This window comes from Drosophila kikkawai, chromosome X, assembly GCF_030179895.1.
Source record: "Drosophila kikkawai strain 14028-0561.14 chromosome X, DkikHiC1v2, whole genome shotgun sequence".
Classification (NCBI taxonomy): Eukaryota; Metazoa; Arthropoda; class Insecta; order Diptera; family Drosophilidae; genus Drosophila; species Drosophila kikkawai.
This window is the reverse complement of record NC_091733.1, coordinates 15,904,859-15,923,043: the sequence shown is the minus strand read 5'-3', so window position 1 is coordinate 15,923,043 and position 18,185 is coordinate 15,904,859. Positions and strand designations below refer to the sequence as shown.

The 18,185-nt window shown below is 43.1% G+C and overlaps 2 protein-coding genes across 6 annotated transcripts in view; one reads left to right on the top strand and one right to left on the bottom strand.

The window, feature by feature from the left end:
• Positions 1-3,297, bottom strand: part of sdt (stardust) — a 63,810-nt gene extending 60,513 nt beyond the window's left edge. Inside the window, exons 1-2 of one of the 5 annotated variants that reach the window (XM_017174690.3) lie at positions 3,086-3,297; positions 553-1,014 (exon numbers count right to left, since the gene is read on the bottom strand). In XM_017174690.3, the coding sequence (XP_017030179.1) occupies positions 553-639 (87 nt within the window). In that variant the 5' untranslated portion in view covers positions 640-1,014; positions 3,086-3,297. The remainder of the gene's footprint in view (positions 1-552; positions 1,015-3,085) is intronic. The other 4 variants (XM_017174691.3, XM_017174692.3, XM_017174694.3 and 1 more) reach the window with 4 other exon arrangements.
• Positions 3,298-6,273: 2,976 nt separating this feature from the next.
• Hers (Histone gene-specific Epigenetic Repressor in late S phase) overlaps positions 6,274-18,185 on the top strand; it is a 42,875-nt gene continuing 30,963 nt past the window's right edge. The window contains exons 1-4 of the mRNA XM_017174676.3: positions 6,274-6,307; positions 6,925-7,339; positions 8,255-11,486; positions 11,734-12,396. Of these exons, the coding sequence (XP_017030165.1) occupies positions 8,264-11,486; positions 11,734-12,396 (3,886 nt within the window). The 5' untranslated portion in view covers positions 6,274-6,307; positions 6,925-7,339; positions 8,255-8,263. The remainder of the gene's footprint in view (positions 6,308-6,924; positions 7,340-8,254; positions 11,487-11,733; positions 12,397-18,185) is intronic.

Sequence of the window (18,185 nt, the reverse complement as noted above, 5' to 3'; positions counted from 1 at the left end):
AATTAAATAATACAAATATTAAAAATGAAATTAACTTTAAAACATTGGATAATTAAACAAAACCAGGTTTTTGAAAGTGTAAGGGCTTAACCTTGAGCCATACTATTTATTAGAAAGTCCCTAAACGTATGGCAATCTTTCTAATCTTATTTAAAACACATTAACATTATCATTAAATTAAGAACCTCATATGTACACATACACACGCAATACAAAAAAACTTGACTAAACAGTATTTTTTGGCTGGGTTAACACTAGTTTGAAGTCAGAACCAGTTGGGAATTATAAGGTAATTTTTTTAAAATTAATTTATTGTATTATTATTGCTATTTATTATTAAAATTCATTAAAACTCTTTCTAATTTATAGAAATATTGTCTCAGTTTTAGGGCAATTTTGAAAAATATGAAATATAAATACATAGACAAATATTTTTAAGAGTGTAACTTCTAATAATTCTAATGGCTATTACCCTTTTTAAAAATGTATAAAAATAACCATCACTGGATAGGCTAACTATGCTCAAAAAAAATATAAAGCCCGTGGACTCACCTTGCCCTGGGACGAGGAGATCGTTGAGGCCGATGGCGTGCCCGAGGATTGTGCGCTTAGATTCGACCGGCTGCTGTTCGCTTGCATCGCGCAAAGCAGAGGCGCCGCCACTTCGTTTCCTCAGTCCAGTTCCACCTGCTCCTGATCCTGGTCCTGTTACCTTTTTGCTGCTGCCGTTCCTCTTCAGCTTTAGTGGCCGGGCATCAAAGATACGGTGGCTGCACCTGTTGTTGGCTGCTGCTCCTGGCTAAGGCAGGACACGGAGAAGGATGCGGACTTGGATTTGGATATGGAGAAGGACACGGAGACGGTACCCAAGGCCAGGTCATTGCTCCAGCGCTACCGTTAGGCCTCAGATCGAAGGCATCATCCTCAGAGTGGGTTCTACCTAAATATTATAGCTTAGCGATCTTAGTCTTAGTTTTCCGATTAAGTTTTCGATTTTTGCGATTAATTGGTGTTCTGAAATGAAAAGGATTTAAGAAAAGGTTAATTTAATTACTTTTTATGCTTACTAGCTTAGATTTTTTTCTAAATTAATTTATTAATCAAGCTAAAATGCATAAAAATAGGGCTGTGACTCTCCATCTCTCAGATTATTTATCATTGTCGATTGTTCTTTTTACTTTAAAAATTTCTTTCATACTTCTTTCATCTTTTCTTGATCCAGTCAAAGCAAATGAAAATCAACAGAAAAGCAGAAAAAAATAAAAAGAAAAAGGACTCTCTGCCAGCAGAGCAGCAGCAGCGGCAGAAGCACTGCCAGCAGTTGACTCTGCAGTGGCCAAAAATAGGGCTAGGTCATCCACATCGTGGAAAGCCACCCCCTTCTTTGGCATCCCGTACCAACAGATAAAGAAATACACACACAAAAATAATTAATTTCAAAAATATATAAAAGGAAATTAAAAAATATTTTGATTAAGTTGAGAGATTCCAGAGAAAAAAAGGCTTCAGATTTAAATCTTAGTTTTATTGTAATCACAATTTTATTAAAATCACAAGGCAAGGTACATAAAAACTTTATTTAAATTTAAAAAATATTAATAATAAAGCCAAAAGTCCATTTGCAATATATACATTTTTTTATCCTTTTTAAAACCAAATTTAAAATAATCCATTCATTCTAAAGAAATCTCTGGGGTTTTTAAATTCCTTAACCTTAACCTTAACTAAAACATTATATTGCATACTTTTAGACCTATTTTTAAGGGGTTTCGAATTCCGCCACCAAATCAGAATGCCCAAATTTATATATTTCACATTTTTAAGCAGCTACAATTAAGTTCCTTAATTTAAAACACATCATATAAATGCTATATGGGTTTAAAATCCATTTGAAAATATTTTCGAAAGTATTTTATACAATTTGTCACCAAATTTTTTATTTGCATGCTTTTGGGCATATTCTAAATGGATTTGAAAACCCTATTTTGAAATCATTTACGATAATTTAGCTTTCTCCTGGAACAGCTTTTTACCGTGTGAAATAATGTAAGAAAAAAGAATGAAATTCGTGCATGGACAAGGGCAAAAGTGAAGCAGCATTATCCCAAAAACGATGCTGCTGCACTCGTCTTCTTCGTTGTCTTTGTAGGCGGCGGCACGCCCATCGACAAAAAAAAAAAGGGGGCTATAGCACAGCATTTCCATGCCAAGGGCGGCAGCAGTGCGTTACTCACGAATCCAAGCAGCTTTCTGTTTTTATTTTAGTTTTCTTTTTTAGGTTTCCTTTTTTTGTCTTGTTGTTTTTTTTTTTTTTTGTTGGATACCGAGCCCAGCACATTTTGCGGCGCAGACATAACCTCAACTTCTTGCGCGCTGCTTACCACGCTGCCGACGTCGCTGCCGCAGCTACCAGTGGCAGAGGCAGCCATTTTAGAGGCCAGGCAACAGCTTTACGTGGATTTATGTCTATATATACGTGTTTGTCTTTCTGTATGTGTATGTGTATGCGTGTATCTGTGTGTGTGTGTGTGTGTGCGAGAGAGAGTGCTGGCATGTGTGTGTGTGTGTATTGGTGCTGCCTCCATCTGATTTTCCGCCGTTTTTCTTGGCAAACGAAAACGGGAAATAGTGTCAAGGAAACTAAGCATTTCGAGTTTGGCCAAAAAATTAAATAATAGATTCAATAATCGGTCATCATTGTTAGGTTTACTTTTGTTTCTATAAGAATATATATATTTTGTGAGTTTTCAAGGGAAATCAGTAGTGATTTTTAAGTTATTATTTATGTTTTTTCTTGATTTTATTTGAAGACGTTTAAAATCTATCCTCGATGTTCTCCTTTTGTTTAAAATTCAACAGTGTTTTGGCATAGATTTCTGGGAAAAATTTTAAAAATATACTATATCTTTATATATATTTATTTATTTATTATTTAATATATAATAATCTTTATAATCTTTAGTCTTTACCAGAAAGCTGGCTTACTGAAGTTCTTTGTGTAGTCTACAAATATTTTTAATATTTTCTTAGCTTCTTAAATTTATTATCCTATATCTCATAGCATCCAAAACCATTGCCTACTTACTTGGGCTTTCCTCTGCTGCGACCTCTGCTTGTCGTTTTTGTGTGTTTTTTTCGTTTAACACTTTTAGTTTTAACTTATTTAACTTATTTGATTTGTTATGGCAATTTTTGTGCGTATCGTTTGCCTTAAGCTTAACTAGATAATTCCTACTAAATATTTTTTTTTTGTATTACTTGTGCGCTTGGGACGCTATTTGCATAATTTCTTTTTTACATTTTCGCCTTTTCTTTTTTTAATTATATTATTTATATTATTTATAAATATATGTATTTTTTTTTTTGGTCAAGGATTAAACAACGGCAAAAAAATTGTAACAAAAAAAAATAAGACACACACACGCGCGCGAAATCACACCCGCACGCACGCACACACACACACACACATAAACGCGCACGCGGCGAGGAAAAAGGGGGTTTTTTTGAGACGGCAAACAAAATGTATTTTTTGATTTTGGCGAGATATATACATATATTTCGATGGGCGATATTTTTAGAAAAAAAAGACTACTTTCGGTGTTGTTTTTTCGTGCAGAGTTTTTTGTTTTTCTTTTTTTTTTTGTGCGCTGGCGTTTTCTTAATTGCCGTGGATTCCGGAGGACTCCGGGTGCTTCCTTACGTGCAGTCCCGTGCCCGTGCGCTGCGCACGCAATCTCCGCGTCTGCCGCCGAATGGAGATTGCCACGATGTTGCGTTGGAATCTTGCGCGGAACTGAGCGCTGCTGCTGCCGATGCCGCTGTCGATTCCGGCACTGCGATTCCGGATGCTTTCTGCTTTCCTCTCTGCTCTCCGTACGCCTAACGTTCTCCGGGACGAAGCTTGGCTCCCGTCCGGCGCGAGTCTGGCGGGTTTCTGCGAGCAGCAGCCGTGCAGTGCCAATGGATTCCGCTCTGCTCCCGTCGTCGGCCTGCCGCTGCTGTGTTCCAGCCTCCGGATCCGGACTCCGATTCGGATTCGGCTCCGGCTACAGAGCTAACACAGCTCAGCCCAGCTCGGCTCGGCTCAGCCCCGACACCGGGCACAGTGGGCTAGGGTGTGGTTAAAGCTAGTTTGTATATATATATGGATCGCCAAGATAGGTGTCAAATTTTTGGTCATTTCAAATTTCGAATTGAACGAAAGGTAAGAAAATTAAAAACGTTTTTGAATTGATTTTGGAATTTGGAATGGCGAATCGTTGCGAGTTTCGAATTTGGTTTTGTTTTTCAAAAAATAGGAACAAAAAAGTAGTAAATAAATTATATATGTATTATGTTACTAAATTGAAAATTTAAAAAAATATATATCATTGAAAAAAATATATATATATTTAAGAAACTATTATATGCAATAAATCAATATTATTTTAGATAAGAATATTTAATAAATACCTTACTTATAGATTTTTTTTTTTTTGTTTTTTCGCATTTTAGTTTTTACAAATATTAAATAAACTCGTATTTTAGTGCAACAAAAACTATATTTTATAAGTGAAGAAAGTGTCGAAAATACATATATCGATATTTTTTAATATAAATCGTCAAGCTTCCATTTTTTCAACGCATGACATCTCAGTTTGTACCTCAAAGACCAATAAAGATTTTTTTAATTTTAAAAACTTATTTTTAAAGGCAAGGACATTATTTTAAGATGCCGAACCGATCGTTTGTATCCAAAAACGTACATTTTTGAATAATCGCTTTAAAATATTTCAAAAAACCTATCATAAAGGACATTTTTTGAGGCCGGATTTAAGTGCAAGGCATTAAAAAACGTTTTTTTTTTATTAAATAAAATAACCTTATGAAAAATATATCTCGTTTTTCGGTTCTGCAATTTTTTAGATTTTGTTACAGCCCACAGAAATGTGCAAGTACGTTTCCACTGTGCAATGGACCAAACGATTGAAAGCAGAGCATCGAAGCAGTAGCCGAAAGGACACGAGTAGCAGCCGAAGCGTAGCAGAAGCGCCGACTGGAAGGGGGGCGGCAGGCGAAGGCAGAGCGGCGGCTGATTCACAAAACACATGGCATCCTTAGAGTCACCCACACAAGGGCGTTGAACAGAGAGAGAGAGAGAGAGAGAGAGAGAGAGCGAGAAAATGGGAGAAAGAGCAAAAGGTAACAGGAGGCGGAGGCGGAGGCGGAGGCAGTGGTTGTGCCAGAAGGGGTCGGCTCTACGCAGAATACGCAGCATGCCGTGTAGCGGTGCAGTCCACACATCAGCAGCTGTAATCCCCTTCCATGTCGCTGCTCCAACGCCTCTGCACAAAACATGCGCAGCACCAAATGACCGAAATATAAAAACGGAAAACATGTGACATAGTGACATTCCATTTTGCAGCGTAATTTTAAACTAGCTGCCATACGTGATGCAAAAGGACGAAATTCTGCGTCCTAACGGCAATTCCAGCTGTTGTGGTTCATAATTGATAACATCGAACATCGATATTATTGATCGAATAGTCGATATTAAAAATATAACACTATTATCGAATAGTGTTATACCCGCTATGTGTGTCCTAAAAAGGATAAAAACTCTACTAAGACAGGCTGCTCTCGAGTTTGATTTTGGCTCTTCCTTGCAGTCCCTTTTGTTTTTATTTTAAATTATGGACAATAATATGTGGAAAAGTCCAATTCGGATGACTGTTTGTCGTTCAAAATTCGAAATTAATTCAAAATAACGTAACAGAATCATAATTACGTTATAAAAAAATCGATAACGACAGATTCATCGATATTCGCTTATCGTAGTTCCATCTCTATAAAGTTGAGGGGGTTGTTAACCAAGATAAAATTAATGAAAAAGTTTATGAACAAAAATGTATATTCCATTCCATGCGGTATTAATAAACAAAGGAGTTTTTTTTCCTTTAGTAGCTTTTTAAATTTTTTTATTAAATTTTAAATGTAATCATTTCATCTATATTAAGATATATGAAACAATTTTGATCAAATCTGAAAAGCAATTGCATTAACCAAACAAATTGCCAAAACTGTGTATTTTTAAATTAAACTGTCAGTCCCTTCAATTCGTCCTTTTAAGAAAAATGTGAAAAGCGCCATCTACAAATTTATCCTAAATTTAAGTTAGTATATTTTTAGTATGTGGAGCCACACGTATTGTTGCTATCGATAGTGCCACCGAAAGCCTTTAATCGATTGCACCATCGATATTTTACTGCACTGCCCAGGTATTTTGTAACGGTCAAGCGACGGTCATACTGGTACATATGTATTTACTGTGCGTTTATTTATTTTTTTTTCTGTGATTTGTTTATTGAGTGTGTCCCCAATGGATTTTGATGCGTTCACAATTGATAACAATGTAGTGTTCGGCGCCGCGGTATTGACTTCAGCGAGAAAAACAACCAATTGATGTCCAATAGGAAAAGCGTTTGCATCATGTTTGCACGCCAAACGCTCGGTGTCTGTGTGCATGTGCGTGCGTATGTGTCGGGGGGCGTGAGTGTACGAGATGGTGCGGGTGTGCGTGTGGGTGGCGGGAGGGGGTGTCAATGAATAGTAATTGCAATTTTTTCCTTAAACTTTTCTTAACATAAATCACAGGCGTTGTAAATGACTGAAAATTGTAAATTGTTTTTTTTTTGTTTGGAAAAACCCGCCTAGTTGTGTGTGTGTGTGTGTGTCGGAGAGAGTGGAGTAAATTTTCTTTTGTTGATATTCCCGTCTCTGCTCTGCTCTCCGCCCTCCGTCGCGTGCCTGTGTGTGTATACGTGTTTACGGAGCGAGCGCCTTTTGTATGTGTGTTTCCCACACACTTTGTGACGAAATGTGTGTAATATAAAATGTTTATGTTTATGTTTATGCTTTTCCCCCACCTCCTACTCACTTACACAGTGAAACCGATAACCGATCGACAATAACAACAAAGTAGCGAAGCAGCAACAAACAAAAACAGCTTAAAAACACAAATATCAAAGTGAAAAAAAAGAAACAAATAAACTAAAGGCAATAAACCAAGTGTCCCAAAACTTCTCGGATCCGGATCGCGTGTCCGGATCTTCGAGCAGCAGCCAGATGGCCTTCCGACGGATTTCTGTGCCCGTCGCTGGCCTCTTGGCACCATCGAACTCTTCTTCTTCATTCTCACTATCCACATCGTGTTGTTGTTGTTGCTGTTGTTGTCGTGGCAGTTGCAGTTGCTGCAGTAGTTGTTGTTGTAACAGTTGCAGCAGCAGCGCCCGAGCAGCGGCAGCACAGTGAGTGCAAGCGAAACGGCAAGCGAGGGCCAACCTAAGAGTGCAAGCGAGAGGTGAGTACGGTGAGCAGTGACCTTTTTGCATTGTAACGGAGTTCCCGAAAGAGCGATCCTAATGGGGGAGCAGGGCAGGGCAAAGGGAGAAAGAGAGCGAGAAAAGGAGATCCGGCGGGGATCAGTTATGATCAAAATTATTTGAATTTAAAATTTAGTTTATATATTTTTTGTCAATTTAAATATTTTATTCATATTAGTAGATTTATATTGTTTAAAATTAAATTAAATTAAATTAAATCATATTGTTAAATCATTCTGTTTTAATTTCTTCATAGCCGGGCTCTGAGTGGGTTGCCTGCATCCTTGGAATCACCTCCTCCCAGCTCGAAAGAGGTGGATTTTCCATTGTTTGTCACGTGCCGCCACTTGAACTGAATAAGGAAAAGTGCATAAAAAAAAGAGGGCGGGAAGAAATCGAAAGTGAAGTGGTGCCTGTACACACAAAAAAAAGGACATTAATAATTAGTAATTATTAATTTATTCCCTATTAGACAACAACTTTTTTCTTAAATTTTTTAAACTAAAATATATTAACAAAATTTATCAATTTAATATTTTCGAAAATATTATTAACCACATAATAATATAATTTTAATCCTAAATTATATTATTTTAAGTTTAACTCTAAAAAGGATCGAAGATTTTGTTAATCTATTAATTTGATTTAATTTAAAAATTATAAAAAATTATTAAAATTATAAATGCTTACATTTACATATGTATTTTTTTTAGAGTAACAGTTATTAGACCATTATTTTTTGTCCGTGTATCTTGGGGTCTTATTCTCTTGTCTCTGCACCCCCCTCTTCGGGATACGTATATTTTCCTTCACCCTCTGGCCTCCCTTTTGACCGTTTTCTTTCACTAATATTTATACGTGGGCCTACGTGCCTTCCTCCTCGTGCACCACAGCCCCTTGGAATGGTCTCGAAGAAGCGTGCCAGCGTCGCGGAGCGCGTACAGCGCTCAACGGCGACCGCGGCGGCAGCGGCAGCAGCAGCGGCAGCGGCTGCGTCGATAGTGCCGGGGAAAAAGCGGGCAGGAAAGCTGACGAAGGCTTCCGGTGCCGGTGACGAAGCGGAGGACAAGAAATCCTCCGGCAAGACAGAGGTAACAGCAACAGCTGCCACCTCAAGCAAGAAGCCAAACAAGGATTCAACGACAGTGGGAGCGGGCTCAGGATCAGGATCGCAAGCGGGCACAGAGAGCAGTGCAGCTGGAAAGGCGACCAGTTCTTCCTCCTCCGCCAACTCTTCGACTGCACCCGCTGCCGGAGCAGTCGGCAGCAGCAATTCTTCCGGCACCCTGAAGTTGTCGCCCGAGGAGCGACACGAAGATGGCAAGGCGCGGGCCATCAACAAGATGCTCAAGAGCCTGGACATCAAGATCCATGGCTTCGATAACCTGCTGCCCAGCGGCGAAGAGCGGCTCAACGAGGGGGTGCTCAAGTCCTCCATTTCGGAGAATGTCAAGACCAAGTCCAGGGCGGCGGCAGTAAAGGTGATAGCCAGCCTCAATCCCGGCAAAATGCCGGCTGTAAAGCGAGTTCGCCCCTCACCAGAGCCCGTTAAGGAGAAAGCGCCAGAAAAGTTGCCAGAGAAGCTGCCGGAAAAGCATCCGGATAGAGACAAAGAGAAGGCCAAGCCGCCGGAACAGGAGACGGCAGTGGCTGCCACCTCCGAAGACTCCCATTCCACTAAAGCGCCCAAAAAGACCGTGCAGCAGGCCAAGAAGGCCAAGGTGGATACATCGCCAGCAGTAACGGCGACGACGTCAGGAGCAGCAACATCCACGTCTACGGCCAGCAGTGCCTCAACTTCTGTCACATCCAAGCAGACATCAGGCAAGAATCCCGTCAAGAAACCAACTCAACCCCAGGCAGAGCAGTCCAAGAATGATTCAGCCTCGGCGGAGCCACAGAAGAAGGAGACTTCCAAGCACACCAAGGTGGGTAAGCCGAAAAAGACCAACCCGGGACAGGAGCCCACTCCCGCAAAGAGCACATCCCGCTTGCCGGATTCCAATACGGAGCCCGTACAAATGGACTTGGAGGAAATTGTCAGCACGCCAACGGCTACGCCAACGCCCACGGCCACTTCGACGCCCACGGCCACGCCGACACCAACGGCACCGCCCACTCCGACACCCACATCCAGTGTCACTGGCACGGAGGCGGGTCAGTCTGCACCACCGCCACCGCCAAAGCAGCGGCCCAAGGTGAAGTACACCAAGACCTCGGCAGGAACGAAGGGGCGCATGCAGCAGGCGGCGCACCATAAATCGCCAGCCGCCTCCTGGAGCGGGGCCAAGGACATATATGACTTCAAATCCGGATCAGAGGATGAGGAGCCGATCAAGATGGTGCTGCCGGCACTCAAGCAGCTGCGTGAGTTCTCCGACGAGGATAATAAGCCACTGAAGCAGCTGGGTCGCCAGGAGAAGGTCAAACAGCAGGCTCCAGATGACGAGGAAAAGCCGCCGAAGGTCAAGCAAGAGGAGGAGAAACCCGCGGTTGAGAAGGAGAAGGAGAAAAAGGAGGAGAAACCCAAGCACAACGAGAAGGAGGCAGATCCCTTGGCCAGCGATCAGCAGCAGCAACAGCAACAGTCCGAACCAATAGCAACGAAGACCGCCAGCAGCTCCTCCGCTGGCAAAAAGCAGGCCAAGCGAAAGGTGGCCACACCCACGCCCACGCCTACGCCTGGCCGCAAGAAGAAACCCGTGGCCAAAGGGAAAAACTCCGGTCCTGCTAAGGAGCCACCGGCTAGTGACAGCTCCTCGGACAGCAGCTCCTCCGAGGATGAGCGCAAGCTGAGCGCCTACAGCGGTCCCAAGCGCCATCGGATGGCCTCGCTGAACGCCCTGGCCAAAGTGCAGTGCCTCTACGAGAACGAGTCTCGCACGGCCCACGAGTTGGGCCTATCCAAAGCGACGCAGCAGCCGCCGCGCATACGAACGCTGGACGGCAGCGATGACGACAACCACAAGGACTCGCCACGAGACGGAGACAGGGACAAGGGATCGGTGAGTCCGCCGCATACGCCCGCCACGCCGGCAGCCACCAGTGCTCCGCCCAAGGAGGCAGAGCCGCGCCGGGAATTGCGCAACGTTCCCGGTGGCAGGGGAGTTGGTAAACATTGGGAGTTCGATAGCGACAGCGAGGCGGAGGAGCTGCAGCTCCTGCAGCCCCTGCCGCCAGCAAAGAAGCGCAAGCTGCCCAAAAAGGCGCCACCCAAGAAGGCAACATCCAGTGAGGCAGAGGCCAAACGCAAAAAGAAGGCCACTCCAGTGGAGGAGAGCGACGAGGAGGAGGCCGTCGCCGCAGCTGCTCCCAAGGAGAAGGAAAAGCCAAAGCCACCCAAGCAGCTGCCAAAGAAGCGCAAGACCGTCTTCACCGAGGAGCTAATCGGTGACTACAAGGGCATCCTGGCCAGAAAGCGAATGGCCAGCCTAAATGCCAGCGCCATTGTGGCAGCCACCTACGAGGTGGAAAGGCATCTGGACAAGAATCTGGCCAGCGATTGCAGTAGCTTCGAGAGCTACGACGAGCTAGACACGATGCCCAGCAACACGACCAAGACGGCGGCATCGTCGACACCCATCAAATCTGAGGTGATCCACATCAAAAAAGAGCCCAAGGAGCCAAAGGAGTCCAAGGAATCGCAGCGCGAAAGAGAACGCGAACGGGAGCGTCAACGCCAGCGGGATCGGGAAAATGAGCTTAAGGACTCGAAGGATGCAGCCGCTGCGAGCAAAATGCCCAGCACCCATACGATTATCGAGGAGAGCAACGACTCCAAGTACTCGAAGGAAACCAAGGAGACCAATACGGATACCACCATTACCACCACCGGCTATCGCGACTCGGCGGCCAGCACCAAGGATGCCAAGGACTGTAGCCGACCCACCTCCTCGTCGGTGGTCATTGTCCAGGATACAGACGTGACCATTACCGGGGTCTATGTAAATGCCAGCAACGGAGCCGCCCAGGAGGCATACTGCAAAATGCAATACCGTGTCCAGTCGAGCGTCACCGAGGAGCGTGTCCTGCGACCGGGCTCCACAGAGCCACCTAAGTCCTACACACCGCTCAGCGCTCTGTCTAGCATGCTGCCACCGGGCGCCAGTTCCGGACTCAGTGAAGGTGAGTTGAAAGCCTTATCTTAGTGGTGTTCCAGTGGTGGTAGAGTTTTAATGTCACGTCGTTGAGAAACGCGATACCTTCATTAATCTCCACAAAAGAAATAGTTTTTCTTTCTTATTTCGTTTTTTTTACTCAATTTTAATGACTTTCGGTCTTTCATTTCTTGAAACTAAATCGAGCTTACATATAGCTCTATACCTTTAACTCTATCTTTAACTCTTACCTGACTTTCAATCCCTTTACACAGCTCACAGTTCGCCACCTTTGCCCATCCATGCACCGCCGACGGGACCCCATGTCCTTTTGCCCGGCGAGCATCTCACCGCTGGCATGTATCATGCCCCAGATCTTGGCCTGCATACGGAGCATGGCTTGCCGGATCATCATGGTCCGCCGCCGCCATCTTATGCTGCTGCCGCAGCTGCCGCCGCCGCTGCTGCCGCCTACCATGCCCACCAGTTAGCGCCGGGTGGTGGCGGTGTACTGCATATGCATCACCAGCATCAGTATGCCGCCCATGCGGCTCATGCTCATCATTACCAGCAGGCGGCGGAGTATGGCCATGGTCCACCACCGCCACCGCCGCCGCATCATTATGGAGGTCCACCGCCGCCGCCACCGCCGCAGGGACATTATGGACCACCACCGCCACCGGGTGCACCAGTTCCGGTTCCGGTGCCAGTACCCGTGCCCGTGGCTGTGCCCGTCGTTTCCGATCGCTGTGATGTGGGCTCACCACCGCCGTCGTATCGCGCCAGTGCCTATCCGCCGCCATCTAGCGTGGGCGTGCCACCGCCCACTTTGGGCGGCGGTTCAAGCGCATTCTGTGCACCCAGTCCACATCATCACCACCAGCATCAGCACCAACATCAGCATCAACAACCGGGGCCTCCGCATCATGATCCAAGTGGTAAGTTTTCATTATTATTCCCTTTTTTTATTGTTTCAAATTAAGAAAATTGGGGATAACTATTATTTAATTGGAAAATATAGGTTGAAAATGGTTTTTCTTATAACAATTATGGATTTACCTTGCACTTAATCTACTTGAAACTTCTTTTGCATTGTGCCAAAACTTGGCAATCGAAAAATCAATAATATGTCTATGTTGTCTTGGGGAGATGAGAGAGATCGGTCGGTGTAACTTTGTTGTGGGGTGAAACCAGCAGGAACCCTAACTCAATAGCCAATTTTCGTGGCCATTACAGTGGCCTGGCAGAAAGCCAGGAAGCAGAAACCGTCTACAACTTAGACTAGCGCCCGCCTCGTTTTTGCTTAGATTCTTCTCGAATTTTCATTGATTTCGTTTTATAGTTAAACAATAGGCGTTGAATTTAGTTTTCTGGCTAAGGAGAAAGTTTACAGGGCCAAATTGGAGGGAGAACAGCATCAGCAGCAGCAGGTTGTGGCTGGAGATTAGTTATTAAGGAGGCTGCAGGGATCCCTGCATCTTGCACCTGCTGTGGTTTTTGCAACAAGAAAAAATCATTGCATATACTTAGGCGCGCGCACAATAAGCCTCTCTGCACTTTGTATGTGTGTGCTGTACGCTTGTGTTGGTAGCTGGCCAAAGCCGGAAACTGTAAGCAGGCAAGCAGCAAGCGGATACGAAGACCGAAATGCAAGCAAAAAGTAAACACGCCTGTGGCGGCAGCGACGCCAGCAGAGGCAACCTCCATTGATGTCATTTACCTTTCGACACACACACACACACACATACACTCTCGAAGGGGAGGCTCACACAGACAAGGCAAGCGGAATGCATATTACAAAAGTTGCGTTTGAGCGCCTAAAAGCGGGCAACATATTTTTTATTTCGCATGGAGACGTTTGCTGCTGCACAAGATGAAGCAGGGAGGAGGACCTGCAACAGGAATGGGTACCGGGATTGGGGATTTGGCACTCACACTAGGGATGGATGGGCGGCACTAAGGCTTTGTAACTCGCCCGCCCGCCCGCTGTTTGTGAATGCAAATCGATTCAAATTAATTTGATCGGAATGAAATTGTTGCCTGTCAACACATCGAATGAATTCGCTTGGACGAATGAATAATTCAAATGTAACAATTACAGAAACAAAAAAAAAAAGGTTAAATTTGTTTAAAAATGAGTTCATTTCATTCATTAATTTACTGGCTTTTAAGTTAAGTGAGTTAATTTTACTGGCTCACTCACTCATTTAAAATGAATAAAATGAAAAAGAATTTGTGTTATTTGCTCTAAAAAAAAGAGTTCACTTTATTCACTCACAAAAACACATATAGAACAGTCATACTCGTAAGTGATATCTTTGATATTTCCATGAATTATGTATCTGTGAAGTCACTCATTCGCTTGATTCACCTATTCGGTGCTGCATATAAAATTGAAAAATAGAGTTATCATATCGCTCGGCATTTCTCGACAACTCATTTATTCCGCCCCATTGATTCATATCCAAAAGCGGACTCCAAGCTGAACTCATTCATTATTATCCACAGCTTCACAGCTCTTCACAGTTTGCCTGTCGATGCCAACGACGCGATGTCCTCGCCTTTGTCGGGCGCATCCTTTAAGTAGGCTATGTTCTTTCCCGCACCCCCGTCCCGATGTCTCCACCGCCCCATTCCCATTCACAGACACGTCTTCACATCTTCATCCCCTGCATCCTTGACATCCCCTACAAAACGGCTGCCTGCCCACCCATCGCCGCCATTCATGTCCGCGTGAGTGTTTGCACTTTGCGCGCTGTGCTGACAGTTGATAATTCATTAGCACATGTTCTATTTGACGTTCATTCATCCGTGTTGACACACACACTCATGCATAGACGCACAGCCCGTTTGCTAGGGTGGACTTATTCATAGTGAATATATTCCATATAGGTAAATAATAATTTTTATTTTAATTTTTAGGCTGTATTTGATTTTAGTTAGTTGTTACATTAAATTTAACCGAGAAAATAAAACTGTTATTGTTTTTATAAACAATTTTTTTTTATATATATTATTTAATTATAGAACAAATTACATTTTCAACATAAAATGTAGTCAAGGATTCATGATTAAGGATTAAAATATATTTATAAACCAGAGAAAAACGGGAAAAGAGAATATTAACCATAGTTAGGATATCTATCTTATAGAGGTCCACTTCTCTAACACACACAAACACAACCTCTGTATGTATGCCAGTGAGAGAGACAGAAAAGAGAGAGAGAGAGCTAAAAAGAGAGCCGCTCCTGTCTGCTGTCTCCTTTCGCCTTTTGCCTTTCGCCTGTCTTTGGCTGCTGCGTCTCTGTTACCAACTCTGTGATAACAAGCCAGCAAGGGAGCTAAAAAAGGATTTGGTGGCGCTTGCCTTTTTGGCCGCGTTTCGCTTGGTCTGCTTTGTGCCGGCTCTTCTGCTGCCGTTGCCTGCTTTCTCTGCTGCTTCTTCTTCTTCTTTTTCTTGATTCTCCGCCTTTCTCGGATGCTTGCTCCGCCGTGCTTTTTTTTGCTCGGATTTTTTAGTGCGCATTTAGACGTCGACGGCAACGGAGACTGAGCGATTGAGAGACTGAGAGACTGAGCAATGCGACGGCGATTATGCTTTGCACTCGCTTGTTTTGCGAATTCGTGGGTAAAGCGTGCAACGAACGTATGGAGACGGTGTGATAATGTTAATGTTTAAATGATAATGAAGATGATGCTGCCTGCCAGCCGCTTGTTGTTGTCAAACGTTGCGTATACGTAATGTGGACAGCGCGTGCTTTGGCTGCCTTCGTCTTCTGCTTCTGACGTGCCGTGCCTAATGATGACAAGTTGTAATGAGCATGATGGTGAAGATAATGACGTTGCACATGCTGATATTTGTACGTCATCAGCGTGACGAGTGAAATAACAAAAACAACGGCCGCATTGCGTATACGCAACGTGCGCCAAGCATGCTTCGTGTTGGAAATCAAATGCGGCATTTTGTGTGTAAATAAAAGGTGTAATAATAATCAAGAAAAAAAAAGAATAAACTGCAGATGATAAAAAGATGAAGCTTAATATTATTTGTGGTGTTTTTTTGTATTACTTTTTTTTTTTTTTGTATAATAATCTTTCGAGTAAAACGATATTTTTTTATGTACTTTTTTATAGTGTGTGTCAATTGTGTGTGTGCAAGAATGCAATAACAATTTCAACACAAGTGCAATTCGCGCCGCGCCCCACCCCGAAAATACAACAACAACCACAGCAACAGCCACAAAATTCGCGTGCCGGCAACCGGCAACTGCAAAGCCAGCTGCGACAGCGACTGACCACAAATCTAATTAGCCTTGCATTCTTCCCCCAGTTAATTTTAATTGCAACTGATTTATGAACAACGCAATCACTTTTTAGCTCTCTTCCTTGATGTCGCCGTTCGTCTCCTGCTGCTGCTGCTCCTCCTTCTTCGTCTGGTGTTTCCCCACTTATCCTCGGTTTGGAATATTTTGTTTTGCCGTCGACTTTCCTCTTATTCGTCGAGTGTGTGTGTGTGTGTGTGTGGTTTTCCCAGTTCCCCCCTTTTCTCGCCGGGCAGCGGGGAAAAGCTAGAGCACAAGCATCCGGCTGGCGGTAGATAGAATAGATGGGGGAGATGGAGCTGCAGATGGAGTTCAAGAAGAAGGAGTTGGAGATGGAAATGGAAATAAAAAGACTGAAAATGCTTTTTGTTCAGGCTACAAAACTGTCGAAACTAGTCCTCTAATTATGCTTATGATATATGTTTAAAGTCTACTTGGAGTTGTCAAAATTCTTTTTCTAGTAGAGCTCGTATATTTATATTTAATAATCCTAAATTTAAATCGATATCCGTTGTATCCTTTCAATATAATATCCTTATAATAACCATGTCTATATTGACGGTGCCACTTTTGTCACCTGCACGAATAGCTTCTGTTGCAATTGTCTTTTGCCTTTGGCTGCTGCTTCTGCTGCCGCGCTGCAAGTCGCGCCTTGCCTTTGCTGCTCTCCTCGAACGCGCTCTCTATAGCTCTCTCGCTGTGGCTTGGGCTTTCTCTCAATGGTCCACCTCTGGTTGCGCTCTTTTTTTCGCCTTCACTCTCTCTCTGTGTCTTGAGCTTTGCATTTCAACAAGCTAAAAAAAAAAAAAAATCTCGAAGAAAAAAATGGGGGAAAAAGCTAACGGCAAAATCGCATCGTTGCTGCTGCTGTCGTCATCGTTTTTGCTAATTTCTTATAAGAATTTTCTTGAACAATTTCTTGCTGCTGCGCTCAGTCGCTGCGCCTCTGCCGCTGTAGTCTCTTGGCTTCCATTAAAGTTGGTTTTTTTTTTTGTTTTGCTGCTTTTGCAGTTGCTGCAATTGTTGTTGTTGCTGCTACTTGTTTTTGTTCTTGTTTCTTTACTTGTTGTCGTCATCGTTTAACGGTGCTTCTAAGTCGCCTGTAGACAAACTACACTTAACAAAATTTTTGGATTTAAAATAACGAAATATTTTTGGAACCTAACTATCAATATCTTTAAAAGAATTTTAAAAATTAGGTACAAAAAAATCAATAAAATGAATTCCCAAATATTCGCTTAATAAATTGTTTTTTTTTCAGTGTGTGTCAAGAACATTGGACGCTTTCCTTACTCCCCTTCTACTCGCCTTTCCACTTTATTTTGGTCACTTTTTTGTTATTGGCTGGCTGGGGCTGACTTCTTTTGAGGCTCTTATCAGCTATCAAACAGTAATGAGAAGTTTCGGTGGGTGGCACAGTTGGTGGGTGGGATGCGTGGGAGGGAAGCATGGCATCATGCCATGAAAAGAGCGTGGGAAAGAGAGATATTGAGAGATGAACACAGACAGCGTAGGGAGAGAAGAGAGGGAGACATCAAAGTGGAAAATGTAAACAGATTCATTCAGAGGCAAACTGCTGCTGACACATTGCAGTCAACAGTGCACTGCCCCATCTTCTTCTGCCTCCTGCCCCCCCAAATACACTGAACAAAATGAAATTTTTTAAATAGAGGGAGGAAAATATCTATATAAAATATAGATATTTATATATATACATAAATATATTTTTAGTTTATAAATTTTTGTTTATAATTTTAATTATAATTTAGCCATGTTCTATGATATAATTTTTTTTTGTAATTATATTATCGCTGACTAAACTAATCATTTTATTTTTTTGTGTGCAGCCTGGTGCACCTTTCGTTCGCTCTCAGCTCCCTTCCCCCCGTTTTTCCCCACCACTTTGTTGCCATGAATTTAGGCCACAAAAATGCCATCGTTGGCAATGTCCAAAAAAGCGAAGCATAAAATGAACGAGCGCAAAAATAAGAGCAAAAAAAAAAAAAAGATGGAGAGAAGCGCGGAGAGAAACACTGATATAGAGAGAAAGAGGAAGAGTGAGAGATATAGAGGGAAATGTGCAAGAGAAAGGAATGCGAATGGGAATGCGTATTGAGGATCCCCCCTTCATCGCCCTTAACCACCCATTCAGACCCTCAAAAAGCAGACGCTGCCAATGTTCGACAAATAAATTCGAAAATTCGCGTTGAAAATAACTCAACGTGACACATATGTAGGTACATATGTATGTACATTTATGTAGATACATATATGCATAAATGCAAGGAGGGTGAGATGAGGTTCTAGCCAAAAAAAGGGAGGATATAGGCCCAGATATCTCTCAATTGAGACCGAAACAAAATCTCAGAAGGCCAATAAATGTTGCAGGCCATCTTCAAAGGAGG